This window comes from Acomys russatus, chromosome 12, assembly GCF_903995435.1.
Source record: "Acomys russatus chromosome 12, mAcoRus1.1, whole genome shotgun sequence".
NCBI lineage: Eukaryota > Metazoa > Chordata > Mammalia > Rodentia > Muridae > Acomys > Acomys russatus.
Window position 1 is genome coordinate 15,981,381 of NC_067148.1, and position 16,860 is coordinate 15,998,240.

Consider the following 16,860-nt stretch of genomic DNA (forward strand, 5'->3'; position numbering starts at 1 on the left):
CCTGTGATAAGCATGTCCTACAAAGTAATTAGTGTTGTTGGACTCGTTTGCAGCTGATTGCTGTGTTTGACGAACAAGAGCCACTCAGGAAGATTGAGAGCCTCAGTGGAAACCCTGTGGACCAGCAGAGCCCAGAAGCTTTCGAGACAGAAGTGGCTGCCCAACTGGCTGCGTTTAAACCAATCGGCGGAGAAATTGTAGTAACCCCTTCTGCTCTGAAGTTAGGTAGGTGGATTTTGCTGATGACACCTTCCCCTTGGTTGTAAATTACATCAACTTACTAACCTTCTTCTCTGTGAAGTTCACCATATTAATAATTGCTCTTTATAAAAACAACTGGTTCGTCTTCTCTCTAAGTAAGTTTTCTAAGGCTTTTGGCTGCTCCTGGAGCTCAGGTAAGGAGGTACAGCTTTTACTGTGAACTAAACATGACTGCCAATTGCATAATTGCGTGCCTTTGAAGAATCACACCAGGAGGAAGACTGTAAGGGTGAGGTTCTCCTGTTTCCTAGAAGCGTCACTGTTTTTATAAAGTTCATCATTTGGAGAAAACTAGGAGTTACCAGGGAATCAACATGCAAAATAAGGTTCCGTTCCAGCCTGTTCCAGCTGGCCTGTTTTTCTTCCTATATACATCTTAGTCACTGGAGAAGACAGTGGGGAAGTTGGTTTTGAAGTTTGAAATTGCCTGATTTTTTTTTTTTTTTCAAAAAAGAAGTTTACCTAGTATTTTGGCTGAGAATTCTTTTTTCTTAATATTTGTTTTTGAGGGTATGGGAAATGAAAATAAATATTCTTCTAAAGTTTCTGTCTTGTATTCCTCACATACCTGTTTTTGTTCATACTTTCTAGAAATAAGTTTAGGTAAGTTTAATAACATGGCATTTTTGACAACCCACTAATGTGTTAATTTTTAAAGTAAATTTATTTGAGTTGACTGTGAACACAACGTTCTGGGACTACCCAGTGTATTGGCTAGAACTTATGTAGACATAATTCTCATGGGTGAAGGACAGACACAGTCCCCACTCCTCAGAAGGCATATGAATTTTTTTAAAGAAGAACGTGCACTTGAAAAAATTGTGAAAACAGCTTGAAAGAAGGTTGGGCCAATAAAAATTCTTACTGATAATCACAACAACCATAGGTCTATCCCCCTGGGAACCACAAAGTGGAAGGAAAGAACCAACTTCTTCAAGTTATCCTCTCACTTCTAAAGGTATAACTTGGAATGCATGCATAAGAACATACACACACACACACACAGAGACAGAGAGAGAGAGAGAGAGAGAGAGAGAGAGAGAGAGAGAGAGAGAGAGAGAGATTAAATGGAAATACTTAAATTATAAAAATTATATGTAGTACCTTTCCCACTCATTTGAAATTTAGTATTTACTGTTGCCTACCATGGTGGTACACACCTTTAATCCAAGTACTCAGGCGTCAGAGGCAGGAAGATGTCTGTGAGATTGACGTCAATCTGATCTACATAGTGACTTCCAGGACAACCAAATCTACATACTGAGATGCTGGCTCAAAAATAAATGAATAAAATTACTGTCAAATTTATTATACATACATATATAAATACACACACATATACAAGTGTGTGTATATATACATGTGTGTGTATATATATATATACACACATCCATACATACACACACATGACCAAACTGAACAACCTTGTCTTGTCTGAATTTTCTGAAGCATCTGTATTGTTTCTTTTAAAACAAGCCAAATGGAAATTAATGACCTATGCTCTTTATAATTTTCCTGCTTATCAAAGCTAACAAAACAGCCTACTAGAGCATAGATGGCAAAGGGTTGTTTGGCGGCTGTTCCTCTTCTGGAGCCAGGCTTGTGGCTTCAGCAACCTTGCAGCCCCATCGTTCATTTGCATAATGGATGCCTTTTTATCCATTATGCAAATGGTATGAGAGGAAAATTAGGCAATAAGGGAAGACGAAAGGAGAAAATTGCTCTTGCTTGTTTTAATATTCTATTTATAAGCAAGTGCTGTGGGCGTCAAAAGGCTGAAACTCAGGGTATTCCAGCCTCTAGAAACTTCTTTTCACCTTTCTCTTGTGAGCTTTTTCAGAAAAGAAGTTTGTTTTTCTTCTGCTTTGTCATGGCTTCTTTTGTTGGACCATTTGATAAAAATAGTGGTATTGAATCCAAGAACTCAAACTCTCCTTCTTTCAAAGTAGACTCTAAGATTCTTTGTTAGTTTGTTTTTTTGTCTTGTTTTTGTTTGTTTGTTTCTGTTTTCCAACACAAGGTTTCTCTGTGTAGGCTTAGCTGCCCAGGAGCTCACTCTGTAGATCAGGATGGCTTAAAATTCACAGAGATCCACCTTTCTCTGCCTCTCTGAATCTATTTCTTTGTAAAACACTCATTATTAATTGTTTGAATGTGTGTGTGTGTGTGTGTGTGTGTGTGTGTGTGTGTGTGTGTGTTACACTGGAGGCTAGAACATGATGGTGAATTTCTTAGAGCTGCAGGCTCACAATTGTGAGCCACTAGACATGCCTGTTGGAAACCAAACTCAGATCCACTGCTGTACACTCTCTTAACCACTGAGCCATCTCTTCAATCCCTCTTTCTTTGTAACTGATTTGTCTTGTGGTGTGGGAACAGAAAATTGTATCTATGCAATAGGAATACATATTAACCAGTGACATAAAGAGGTTACATTGAATGATTTCTACCCTTACTCCTTTATTTTTTGTAATTCTTCTAAGACTTAATATTAGCTAATCATGTTTTAATAGTCTCTCTTTCAAAAGATGAGGAATCAAAACAGAGAAATAGTAGCTCATTCGGGTCACATATTGGGTAGGTGGCAGAGCCTGGATGTGAATGCTTGCTGGTTCAAGCGTTAGGAACCATTTTACTGTACTATCTCCAAGGTGCTGTCCATAGAATAAATTATCAACAAAACATTCTGGGAGTTTACTTTGTGAATATAAACCAAAGCATAGAAAATGCTAAACACAGAGGCTCACGCGTCTATTTTGTTTAGTAAGATAGAGTCAATGATGACAGGAGAGAGCATTCATGTCATCTGTTTCTGTAACAAAACCACTGACATTAGTTAATCATTAGTGAATTTATAGTTAGGAAACAGAGATCGATCAAAGAATGCACGAAGCTTGTTTTCACCTCTCCTCCCTTTATAAAGGTCTGCACCCTATCTATTGGCTGGTGCTACCCACATTCAGAGTAGGTCTTACCGCAATTAAACATCTGCAAGGCAGTGCTAGAGGCATGTCTTCTACATGATTCCAAACCTGCTCAAGTTGACAGTGAAGATCAACCATCACACATAGATAGCTTCTTAATTGGGACAACTTTAGAGAGACGATTGTCTTTTGAATACTTTTGTTTAGTTGTAACTAAAAACCCTGGGCTTTTATTCTAATAGAGAAGTTAAATAAATTCATAACACATCCAGATCTGACCTGCCCATTCTGCTCTCCTGCTAGTGTTCTCACACATGAGGTGGTCATACACTGACTGGGGTGGGACTGGGCAGTACCTAGACATGGCTCTTCTGGGATGTGGCTGGATTACATAGTGTGGTGCACCCCAAGTTCCAGCTTATGTCAGCACATGGAGGGGGTGCTGGGATAGGAATAGCACTTTTGTAGGAGCAGTTCTTCTTGAAGGATGCTCAGGCCATGCCACACACTGAGCCCTAGACCTTCATGGCATCTTGGCACTTCGCTCTCGTGGTCTTTATTGCTGATCACTTTTCATGGGTGCTTCACCCACCTGCAGTCATCATGAGCCATTTGCTATTTTAGCAATTTCTTTCAAATGTTTAATGTCTTCGTGTTCAAATCTTGCTCACTTTTACTTACCTTTTTTGTCTCTGTTTATCTGGTAAGCTCACATGTGCTATTTCTATTCAATCTTAAATGCTTTCTTTCTGTAAAGTGTTGTTTAAATCTCTAAGGCAGCATTTATACATAAATGTACAGCAAGTAACTTTCAATTCTTCATGTCCTATAAACTAATGATATGTGGGTGTATATATATTTAATTTGCAAGCTACGTTTTAAATCAAGGGGTAGTAACATAATTCCAAGGTCATTTAATCTAAATTATTCCTACTGTGAATTTTTTACTACATTCTCTAATGACTAAGCGACTGGACCAGACTCGGTTCTAACAAATTATGAGTTGGTGATTGTCTTTTATCACACATCCCAGAAAGTGCTAACACAACATTCTACTTAAGAGAAGAACTCGGGGCTGAAACAGCAGGTAGAATTGTACGGTCATGTTCATAGAATCCATTTGGACTTCAAAGCTGCCTTCCTCAAGAATTTTCCCCATCCCCTCCAGAGCCCTTTAGTACTTCTGAACATATTTCAGTGATTTGACAGGTGTTTGGTCCTAGTTAGCAGGAACGTTGCTTGTTGCTTACAATCAGATACTATTGCCTTCTCCATCTCTGAACAAACAGGGTAAGCTACAGTAGAAGGGAAGACAGAAGTATAGTGGATTGGTGAAGACAGCAAGCAGAGTCCAGATGCTTCTTAGAAGTCCCACAGCAAGGAAGCTCACTTCTACTCTAAGGAATCATGCACTCCTTAGAATAATGATCATTATAAATACAGTTGCAGAGGGTTTTAGAATTAGCAATTGTCCAGGTGATTGACACCGTTTTACAAATGACTGTGTGAAAGCTTCGATTCATTGTCTGCTCTGATGTTGAGTGACTAGTTGGTTAAAAACTGCAATTAGAACCTGATCCTTTGGGCCTCTAGCATCATGTCCCTTCATTTATATGACATTTTTTGATGAATTGTATATTTCAATTATCCATGCCCTTTAAATACTAGATGTGATAATAATAACACTTCATATCCTTTTGGAGATAACGCATAAATTAATAAGCAGATGCTATGGATAATTGTAAATCAAAGGTGCCTCCTATATGTATGTTTATATGTATGTGAACCCTATAAGTTGCTGGGTATTTATTATTGTCCTCTCACTTCATACATACAGCATGCCAATGTGTGTGTGTGTGTGTGTGTGTGTGTGTGTGTGTGTGTGTGTGCGTGTGTGTCTGTATGTGTGATTTTACATTAAACCAATATGATAATGGAATCCCCACAGTATCCTTTTCTACAATGTAGACACCTCTGCACCTTTGCTGCTATTTCAGGCCTCTACATGTCGGGCCATACTGGGAACTTTTACTTTGAAGTCTGGAAAAATAAGGCTCCTCTACCTTTACCATGACTACTCTTCATGTCATCTTTTTGATCAGTAGTACCTCATTCTCCATTCTGTATAACACGTTATGTAGAGATTGTTCAAGGTTGACCTGAGAACAAGTGACATGGAGCTGGTCCAGGTTTCTGAAGTGTTTGTTCCAGAGTTCCAGAGGGATGTCCTAAGCCATGTAACTTGTCTCTGTGACGACCACATCTTTCTGCACATTTGGATTGAAATGAAGATTCAGAGTGAAAGTCACATAGATGGCTCCTTGCTGTGGTAGCCCTCAGCTGCGCCTTTCTCCTCTGTAAACTGAGCCTTTGTTTTGCTTCTGAGAGCTGTCATTGTCTCTAGAACATTTCACTAATACCTAGCTGAGTTTGAATCAAGCTCTGTGCTTCTGTCACTTTCCATCTCATGACCCCAATTAATTAAGAGTTTTATTTTGGGTCTTCTCACAATTTACTCAGTACTTGATTGAAAGTTGCTGTTTTGGGTTCAAGCTTACATGAAAAGATAGTCCTTTTGGTTATAATTATTTTAGCAATGCAATTTAAATAGTGTTTCAGGATAAAAAAGTATTTTGGATTTGGCTGTTGCCACTCCTGTGATCTGCGTTACCTAGATGTAAAGAAATCTGATTAAAGTTAGGAGTTGAAATATACTAGCTTTATTCTCTCTGTGTTAAACTTTGAAGATGATGTACTTTCTGTTGCAAGCAAGTCTTGTTTCCCAGACTTGAAAGGTACCTCGGATGCTTTATTGTTTCCATGTGTGTTTGTGCTTCTTCAAAAAAGAAATGGAAATTATGATTATATGTTTGCTATAATAGAATTATTTTCAAAACACTCATTTCTCTCCTCTTTATTTTCTTTCAGTAGTTCTTAGAAAATATTGTGTAGCCCCGGATTATTGCTGGAAATCACTACCATTTTCTATGTGAGTTTGAACAATTCAGGGCATAAAGGCAACATATGGGAACATTTTTCTCAGTTCTTAAGGAAACAAAATCCCTTTATGACCCTGATCTTCGGGAAAACATAGCGAAGAGGGAAGCGTATTCCTTTAATTAGGCTGTAGTGTGTAAGTAGCTGCTGTGCCCATAATGTGAGTTTAAGTCTTGGCATCTGATCCTACCAAAACACACTCACACCACACACATAGCAAACCAAAGCTCACGGTTGGTTTGTGCTCCCGAGGAAGCCTTTGAATCCCCACCACAAAGCACCCAGGCCTGTGAGGCCTCCTTGTTACTAAAAGTGCTCTCCTGCAGGCTGGAAACCCAGAGCTAAAATCACCACAGAACTGAGGTCATTTGCTTGGGTGAATCCATAAGTCATAATTTGGTCATTGAGTTTCATCCTATTTGTTTCTTTTGAGGCTGATTATTCAAAAGTTAGCAGCTGTAGAATAGCTTTTCTTTCTTTTTCTTTTTTCTTCTCTGGGAGCCTGGTATTTTTCTCCCCATGCAGGCTAGATGAATGATGCTGTAATTAGCTATGGTGACCTTGCTAAGCCATCATCCATCAGTCATGGCCACATAGTCAACAGAATGTGTGCTGCTTCCTGGTCTGATGGTAAGTAAATCAGGACTAAAGAGGTGACAGGCTGTCCAACTCGTTCTAGGCACCATTCTTCTTTTTGCTATTGTTATTTTGGTTTTTACTTTAGTTTTTTTTTTTTTCAGAGTAGGTGAAATGTTGCCTATGATGTTGGTGGGAGTGGGGTTGGGGGGTCGGGGGTGGGGGTAGGGGCGGGATGGGGAGGGCAGGGAATAACAGGCTATACAATAAATATCTAAAAATGTATGTTGGAAAACAGCCAGATCATACTAGTGAATTGGAAAACTAAAGTCAATTCTAGTGTAGCCTAGTCCTAAGAAATGTTAAACACTAATTACTGCACAGGAGTAATTTTTGTTTGTACTCAGCTAAGGACAATGATGAATACTTTGAACATGGCTTATACTTTGAATATGCAATTTAAAGCACAGTTAACATTGCTCCCTCTCACAGAGAAATATGGGGTGTGTCCAGGCTTCTGCCAAGTTCAGTCCATAGCTCTAGAAGGTTAACTTGATAAGGTTTGCATAAAAATGGTCTTTATTCTTATAAATGGATTTTAAAATAAGACATTGTTTATTAAGTGATATAATGGTGCTCTTCAGGAAGACATATGACCACCATCTCAGTTTCTCTTTTTTATTTTATATTCATTGAGACATATCTTAGTCTCACTTCAATTTTTATTTTTCTGACTTATTTTTAGCTGCCCTGTATTTCCTTTCTTTATTTTTGTACAATATACCTAATTGTTTCATTTAATGCCTAAGTGGATGCTAAGTTTGTTGTACTCTAAATAGAAAATTATTAGTACAGGGTTCATATTTAACTAGAACTGTAAGAGAAAACCTTAAAAAAAAACCAAACCCCAAGCTTTCATTCTTGGTCTTTTCTACTGTATTTTCTAAGTTGATTATGTGACCTCTAAAAACACAGAGTCTGCCATCTCCCCTTTGGCCTCTTACCAATGCTGGACGCATACTGAGATGGAGCCCGCAGATCCTCTCATAAACAAACGGAATGAAAGGTCACCTTTCCCACCGTTCACTTGATATTGGACCCCTGGGTTTTTAAGCCTCTTTTGCAGATTGCTTTTAATAGTAAGGCCAGTGAAGCCACATTCTCAGAGGCCTGGTCCCTAACTCCTTGTTAGGATATTCTCAGGGATGCTGTCATATTCAGCTTTGTGGAGCACCCCGGACCAGTGACAAAAATGATTTGTGATTTATATTTTTAATGAAAGGAGGAAATAACAAAAGAAAGTCCCCTATGGCGTGTCCACCTCCCTTCATCACAGCCCCAGTCCTCTTGCCTGGACCAGAACTTCATCTCTCTGCTCTCTTCCAGCTACCGTGAGGCAGCCAAGACAATGAAGGCAGAGATGGCCTCTGCTTTCAGCTTGTCAATTACGGTGTGCTGTTAAATTGCCTTATTAAATAGTACTTACCTGTACCAAACATTTCTTGATGACCTGACCCAGATTTTGAAGCATTTTGTAGATATGTGTATATTTGTTATTTTCTCAATATCCCTGGCCATGGTGTTCCAGTCTTTTGGGTTTTCTTTTGCTGTTTATATTTGAATAGTCTTGCTGAAAATTCTATGTATGATAAAGGTTTTGTGTGGACATTATAAAAACAAGGTTTAGCTATCTTTTTTTCCATGTGTGTGTGTGTGTGTGTGTGTGAGAGTGTGTGTGTGTGTGTGTGTGTGTGTGTGTTTCTTTTTTTTTGGCCCAGATGGGCAAAGATTAAAAAAAAAAAAAACCTCACTAATTTAATTATTTCCAGAAGATCCATCTTAAGGACAGGTCACTCAGAGTTGGACACGCTTTCACGACTGGCTTGAGACTTTCTCATTTGCTTTTTCTCATAAAGCTGTATGATGAATTATACTTTAGTATATACACATTTGGTTATTTCCTTTCAATGCCCTATTAGAACATTTTTCTGAAATATTCATTTGGCCAAATGAAAGTAAGAAATCCTAAAACAGCTTGATCGGCTCACACTCACATCCACAGTGATAACAATGACAGCCTTTGCTCAGCCATAGCTGCAAACGAAATTATCTATCCTTTGTTTACCCTTTTAATGTTTGGAAGATAAAAGGCAGGCCCTCCTAGCTATCGACAGCACACCTTGTCAGTTTGCCTTTGGAGCCATGCATCCATATTATGGTAAACAAAACAGCAGCCCTCAATCTGTTTAGGCATTGCCTTACTGAGAACATTTTTCTAGCTATCAGAAAAATATAAGTACCTTTCAAATGGTCAGGATAAGTTTTGATTACTAATCTGTGTAGCTATGAGATGATATGAATTCCTCAGACCTCTACAGATGGAAGAACTCTAGGACTTTGTTTCCATGTATAAAGTTAGAGGAAAGGAAAGGTATGATGCATCTCATTTTCTTCTGTTTATATACAATGCTTAGCTATGGTTACTTAAGGCATATGATCAAGGAGACTGAGTAGGCGTTTTGCCTTACCCCAACACATGCAAAATTATAATACTTGTATTTGAGCTCTTATATAAGGTTGTCTAAAAGGAGTTGTGACTTTAATGCCCCTATTTCTAAAAACTGTGGGAGAAATGTTGTCTTTATGTCTTTTTATGCCCAACTTGTCCTTAAAAAAAATAGCACAAATGCACAAAGCTAGATGGTTTGCTGTCATCTGCTGCTGTGAAACTATGATGATCAATTAAACCCCACTTGTGTTTGTAAAATAAATAGACTTTCTACCCCAGAGATATGCGAGCATGAGGCGAACCCCTTCCTTTAGTCACAGTTCAGGAAGAATGTCCTTTGACCTTGTGACTTCAGTTTGGTGTTACAGTGAAATGGCCTTTTAGTAAGGAGTTCGGCATCTGCACAGCTAACATCTGCTCTTTGGGGAGGGCTAGACTTAAGAATGTAACTATGGAAATCAGTGTATTGGGTGTCCATACTAGAAAAAAAATGGTGGTGTGCCTGTCACCAGCTTCAGTTAGTCAATAATTATTTATTGATGTCTCAGTAGATGAAGAGCATTATGCAAGGCTACCAGAGGAATATAAAATAACACAAGCCATGAACACCTCCGCAAGCAGCTCACAATCTCTCTGACAGAAAATAAATTAGTGTGTGATTCTCTTAACTTGGTTGTGCTTCCATTTCTATAATTTGCTGCTGTTCCAATAGAGGCTACAGTTACCAGACCTCATACTTGAATAAGTCTTGGCCTTATAAGTTAGCTGAGCTCCTCAGGAGCTCCTCACATATGGGCCCTTCTTAGTGAGCATTGGCTCCCCACAGCTTGCTTAACATTTGTCTTTTATCTGCCTCTCAGTTCTGACTGGGAGGAAAACAAGTTTTCAGTCTGTGTGGGGTTCCAGTTTGGACAGTGGATGACCTTAAAGCAATTAGAAACACTCAGACCCCAGGTCTTCCCGACGCAGCCAGTAATGTCCTTGGCTGCCCAAGGAGGTCTCCCTACGTGTAATGGATTGAAAGATGACTATGTCTTTCTCCATGCATGCATCCATCCTGCCACCTCAAGACAGACACTCCAGGCAAATGTGCTCTTTTATTTCTAAGCAGTGATTATGGAGAGCGCTCTGTTTTCACTGGTGAACTCAGCAGGTACACTCTCCATAAGAGTTACAGGGGGATTGGGACAGATTGTGGGACTTGCTACTGGGACTCCAGGTGAAAAAGGTCTGGGAGAATGGGGAGATAGAAGGACCCAGAGGGTCCACGAACCCTATAAGAAGACCATCAAGACTGGCGGATCTGGACCCAGGGGGACCTGCACATACTCCTGTACCAACTAAGGACAATGCATGTAAGAAACCTAGACCCCCTTTTCTGATCTAGCCCATGGACAGTGAGTGCATTCTTCACAGTTGTGTGAAGAGCAGGGACTGACTCAGACATGAACTCTGGTGCCCCCTCTTTGACTACTTCCCCTAGGTGGGGAGGTCTGGTGGCACTCAGAGAAAGGATAAGCAGGTACCAGGATGAGACCTGATAGGCTGTGACCATATGGTGGGGAAGAGGTTCCCTTCTGTCACAGCTCTAGGGGAGGGGATAGAGTGAAAGGGGGAGGGAAGCAGGCATGGGAAGACACAAGAGAGAGGATAACAATAGGGATGTAATCTGAATAATAAAATTTAAGAAATAAAAAAAGAGGGAAAAAAGATTTAGTTGTGCCCAAACAGAAAGAAGTCTGAGACTGGCTCTTTGGTTCCTTTGCACTGAGGCTTTTCTACTTTTCTGGCTGGGTTTTTCCTCTCCAAGGGTTTCTGACACTTCATCCTGATTTGTTTGTGGGACACAGACATGTTTAAGTAAATCCATTGATGTTCCCATCCTCTTTTGACCACAGATTTGCTTTTACACTGTAGTGATGATTCATTATAGTCATTGTATTTTGGGCTGAAGAGAAGAATCATGGCTGATTTTCTTTGAGATCAGTGACTACGTTCTGTGGCTCTCTGGTTTCTGAAACAATCATCACTTTTAAGATTTTTTTTTTTTTTTTTTTAAGAACAAGAGAGGTGGCTCAGTGGGTAACACACTGGTTGTGCAAGCTTGGAGACCTGAGTTCAGATGCACAGAATCAGCATGAAGCAGCAGTCCAGGGACAGCATGGGAGAGAAACACTGGTGGGCCATGCTATCCTGCATATGCAGCACAAACTAGAGACCCTGTCTCAGACTAGGGAAAACATGAAGACCAATGCCTAAGGTTTTCTTCTGACCTGTACACATGTGCCAAGGCACATGCATGCCCATTCTCACACACAAACGTGCACACATATACCCCAGCATCTTAGACATACAAAGAGCTTTTCAAGAATTAATTTTCCCTAGAAGACCTTTCTTGACTGCCTACTGTTCTCCTTTAAAAAAAAAAAAAAACAAAAAAACAAAAAAACAAAAACAAAAACAAAACATTTAGCATTTGTTGGGTAGCACTCACTCAATTGGTAGCGTAATGCTCTGTCATTTCAGCATGGTGAAGTTCCTAGAAGCTAGGCAAGGTTCTTTTCTACAATTCATGTCTCTGCAAAAAGGGCTATTTTCTCCCTCAGAACCCCAAATATTTTTTACATTTCCCGTCTAAGGCATTAGACACTTAGGAATAGAGAAATGTGGAGATTATAGTACATATTTACTCCACAGCAATATGGCATTGAAATTAAAATCACAAGGCCTGAAGGAAGTGTGATTAAATACGATTCGGCTACCTACAAGCTGTGTGAATTCAGGGAAGTCACTTAACCTCACTGTGTCTGTTATCTCATTCATAATACATGAATGACAATGGCCTGGCTGTGTTACTGTGAGCAACAAGTAAGGACATTTGCATGTATGCTCCGAGTAGAGCCTGTCAAGTAATCAGTAGCATGAAACTGTTAGACACTGTTATTTTCATCAGATTTACTGGTTATTTAGAATGGAAGTATGAAATCACTTTATGTTTATGCACAGATCTTTTCATCTGATCCTGCCTCTTTTTCCCATTTCCAACTTTCCACCCATGAAACCATATTGCATTTTCATAAATATATATATTCTGGCCTTCTATTTCTTCCTTCAAACTATGAATTTAAATCTTTTGTATGCCTTCACTTCAAGCTACATGAGAGGTAAAGCAGTTAATTGAAGACAAAACAGTGGCCAGGACATTAATCAGAGTGGCGTGTACGATGGCTGCTGGGCCTGTGCAGGGCCTTCCTGCATGTGTTTAGAGAATTGCCGGAGAGCCATTGCTGTGATCCTTTTGATTTTTGCTTAACTCCAGTGTGTACCCTTATGTTCTTACCCTGACTTAGCATGCGCTTTGTAAGAATTTTCCTGCACTGCTATAATGTGTGCATGCTATTTCCAAGTATCTTTAGAGAAAGAAACAATACTTTTTTATTACCTTAAACTAATTAACACTAGCTATCCATATCGATTAGACAGTAATCTTCTCCATGGAAATGTAAAGATTAGTGAAATACAGATTTGTGTTCAAGGTGTTCACATGCAATCCGTCATCTTACATTGGTTATTTTTTTCTCACTGAGAGAATTCATAGATGGTGTTTATATACACAGTGCACTGGCATAGTAGGATGGAGCTTTATGATGTATCTGTATATCATGGTGTCACTGTCTTGATGGAATAGTTCTTTCTTGCTTTCTGAAAGAACTCTTTTTTCAATTTCTCTAACTAGCAGACTACATTGGGAAGCTTAGAGAACATATGGCTATGGCCAGCTCTGAACATAACTGAGGTACTCCCCCAAACCCATTCCATGTTCAAGAAGCCCAAAACAGTAGCATATCCCAACTGCTGGTTAACATGGACACTGGCTTCCTCCTGCCTAGCGACTCTGTGGGCCAACAAATTGTCTTGCAGTATTATAAAAATGCTCACTCTCAGTTCACACTGATACCAACTTCCTCCAGCACACGGAACGTTCAAGATAAAGCTACAAGTATTTAATTAGGTGTGTAGAAAACGCCTCAAACCATTTTCTAATTATGTATTTTGAAATGAGTAAAGAACTATATTGGTGCAAGTAAATGATAAAAAACAATTCACTGTTATTTCTTAAATCTACAAATTTACTTGGGGATTTAAATTGGTACAGAGTTAACAAGACAGGAATTGGTTACTGCATAAGAGAAAAATCAATCTGTTTTTATAAATTAGGAAATATTCTGTGTGACTTGTCTTTCTCTTTATTTGATTTTACTGGAGGGGAGAACTCTAGATTGCATATGTCCAAAGAAGAGAATGGATATAATTAACAAAGTGTAGAAAAACTGAAAATATTTGTCCTAAGGAATACAGATAATTGCAGTAGTTTTTTTGTCATGTTTTGCTTAGATTACTTGGATAATCGCCTCCATTTTCCACCTGATTTAGTGTAAGTAGACACAGCTTGAGTTTTTGCGGGAGACTGATACAGATATTTTCTTAGCAGAGTCATGAGAACTCAAATGATTGATTCTGTAAAGTTTTGGTGTAGCCAATGCAATTAGGGTTGTGCATCTGGAAGTTGTGTCTCATGTATTTCACACATGATGTAAGAATCTCCCTATTTGATAATTGCACCCTGAAATAATTTTTAATTATTAAACCATTAACAAATATGTTTGTTTCCCCTTTAACTTTACTTGTAATTAATTGAGCATATTGTTTGTTTCCAAAGTTTAAGCTGAGGCCTTATTAAACAATGCCCCCAAAGTCTGCGCGAGTGGTGTATTGGTTACTTTTCTTATTACCATGATCAAATATCGGACTTGAAGCAACGTAAGAAATGAACACTTTATTTGGGTCCATAGTATGAGAAGACAGAGTCCTTTGTGGCAGAGAAGGCGTGGAGCAGGATTGTGGTGGCTTTTCACCTGCAAATCAGGAAGCGGAAATGAGAGGCCTGAAAGCAGGAGCTCCTCAAGTTTTCTCTTGTGTGCCACCCCCACTTGCCAATCCCCATCAGCCCATGGAGTGCTGACACTCTCTCTAGGGAGGTTCTCTTATCAGGTCAACTTCTTTGGAAATGCGTTCTCAGACCTGCTTAGAAGTGTGCCGGCCAAGAGATTCTAACGCCACTGAGGGGACAATGGGTATTAACCAGTTTGTGGTGTATGTAGACTGGGAAGGGAGAGAATTTCCCCTAAGGAAATTTGAATATTACATTATGAAAATCAACTAATAGGTCCAGTTGATAATTCAGAGAGAATAATAATTCAACTAATGTGAAGAAAATTTAAAGCATTGAGTGAAATAACTAACCAAAGTTTCCCCAAAAATTCAAAGTTTGAGAACATTTTTGTTGCATTTGTAATTTAGTAGTTAAATTAGAAAAAAAAAAAAAATTAAAAAGCTATATTTCTTTTTAAAAAGACCTGACTTGCATTATTTGACAAGTATTAATAGATTTTGTTAAACATATTTGTAATAGTCAGGATTTTTCAATTTTCTCATCAGTCAATTGAAAATAATTAACATACTTTTCATATGTGTGGATGGATTCATTCCACTACTCTATCACTGAAATTTTTAGAGTTCCATATTGAGGTTGAAATTGGCTTTAAAAGCACATGAGGTGAATTTGGCAAAATGGCTTCTTAGAGTTTTAAAGTTAGAGCAAGGTTCCTAGGAGCATATGTTCATTTCTGTATAAAAAATGACATTACTATTAAAGGTAAATGTGTGTGTGTTAGATAAGCTATAGAGGTGTGAGTGGGTGTTGTAAGTTACAAGTATGTGGACAAGCACTTACTTTGGCCTTAAAGAATGCTCTGGGCCCCGGGGTTTGGGAGAGATGCCCCCTCCTCTTACAAAACACAAGTACTGTGATTAGAAAGAAAAGGACCTTTGGAGTACTGCACATGGGATCCCTTAACCCGGCCTTCCTCCCAGCCTAAGTACCTAGAGATGGAGGCAGTGTGTGGGGCTATAATTGAAGAGCCTCGAGTGACTGCTGAGCTGGTGAGCTGAAGGGGTGTAAAGGAGGACACGAGAAGTTGTCTTGGGAAAGAATTCCCCTTCCTCTCTCCTGTTCCTACTCCTGGCATACTCAGTGCAGTCTACAGGCATGGCTCAGGGAGTGGGAGCACCTGTCCAGCTTAGCCTTTCCTCCTCAGGCGTTTCCTTTCTATGTCCTCCTGCACAGTCTGCTTCCCACTTCCCCTTATTTTTTTTTTTTTTTATATCCTCATCTCTTCCCTGAACTTCTCCCTCTTTTACCATCTCTTTCTATTTTTCTGTCTTTGAATTCTTTTTTGTTCAAAACCAGGCTGCAGAATTACTTGTCTTCTGGTGATCATCTTCCTGAGAAATGCATTCTGTATTATGTTGGATCAAGACTGAAAACTTAAATGATAGATATCAAATGAAAGGATCTTTGTGTATGTGGTAGATGAATTTTTCAAAAAAAAAAACGGAGTAATGAATATAGAAATATACAATAACTACCCCATGAGTACACATATAATTCACTAAGATGCATCCAGAAGAAAAAAAAAATCACATTGTATATCATTGTCCTGAAGTACAAGCATAAACATGGCTAGGATTTGTCCAAATGGTCAGAAGGTCTTCCTTAAGCTGTGTTGAGCAGCTGGCTCCCAGCCTGGCCTCCACAGCAGAAGGCACTCCTTATGCCAATGTGATTATATGGGAAATCACTTCATTACCTCATGCACAAGCCATGACACCTGACAAGGGTTTTGAAATGGAAGACGGAAGCTAGGAGTGCATGGTCTAGATTAGTGGCAAAGGAGTTAGGGTCTCTGTGGAGGTGTTAGCCCTGCTGTATGTGCTGACTTTGGAAGCGGCTTCTGTTGGTCAACCACACAGAACTAGTTTCCCATAGCTCCCTTACTTTACCAGGTGCCAACGCCGCCTGAAACGATACCTCAGCCTACAAGAAAATAAGCCCACCCCGTGTTTCACAAGGGCATGGGCACTAAAAGAATAAAAATAAACTGCAGAATTATCCTTCCCTGAACCAAATCTATGGAACTAGGAAATGTCATGGACAGAGCAAATCAGCCCTCTGTGTGATTTAGCTCAACACTGTGGCAACTATTAATTTGTAATAATCATCATTTTCCCTCCTTTAAATCACAGCCTTGCCTTGAGCTCTTCAATCAAGTTTTACAGTACATCACATTAGCTGTAAAGGCCAGAATGACAGTCCCTCTGATGGTGACATTCCTTTTCTGTAGGGATCAGGTCTTTCCTAGGAAGAAGCCATCCAACAATTAGCTATTGCCTTAAGCACGTTTATATTTCTGAAGCATGCAAGTGGTGTGCAATCCGGGTGTGTGTATTAGCACTGTGAAATGATTTGCACACTGCCTACGTGAAGATGCTTCTGTATTTCTAAGTATGTCTGGGGAGGTTTAAAAAAATCTTAGACCAAAAAAGAAATCTCCTAATATGAAATCAGCTAGAAGAATCATTGTGATCAGAGTGACCTTTCCAATGGATAACTTGACAGACACTTGATGGACACTATTCTCCCATCTCTCAGCCAACCTTTTATCTCCTTGCCATAAAATGAAGGGATGAAAT

At 39.3% G+C, this 16,860-nt stretch overlaps 1 protein-coding gene across 1 annotated transcript in view; it reads left to right on the plus strand.

Moving 5' to 3' along the window:
* Pard3b (par-3 family cell polarity regulator beta) overlaps window positions 1–16,860 on the plus strand; it is a 979,071-nt gene that overhangs the window by 364,944 nt on the left and 597,267 nt on the right. Inside the window, exon 3 of the mRNA XM_051153919.1 lies at window positions 54–225. Within this exon, the coding sequence (XP_051009876.1) occupies window positions 54–225 (172 nt within the window). The remainder of the gene's footprint in view (window positions 1–53; window positions 226–16,860) is intronic.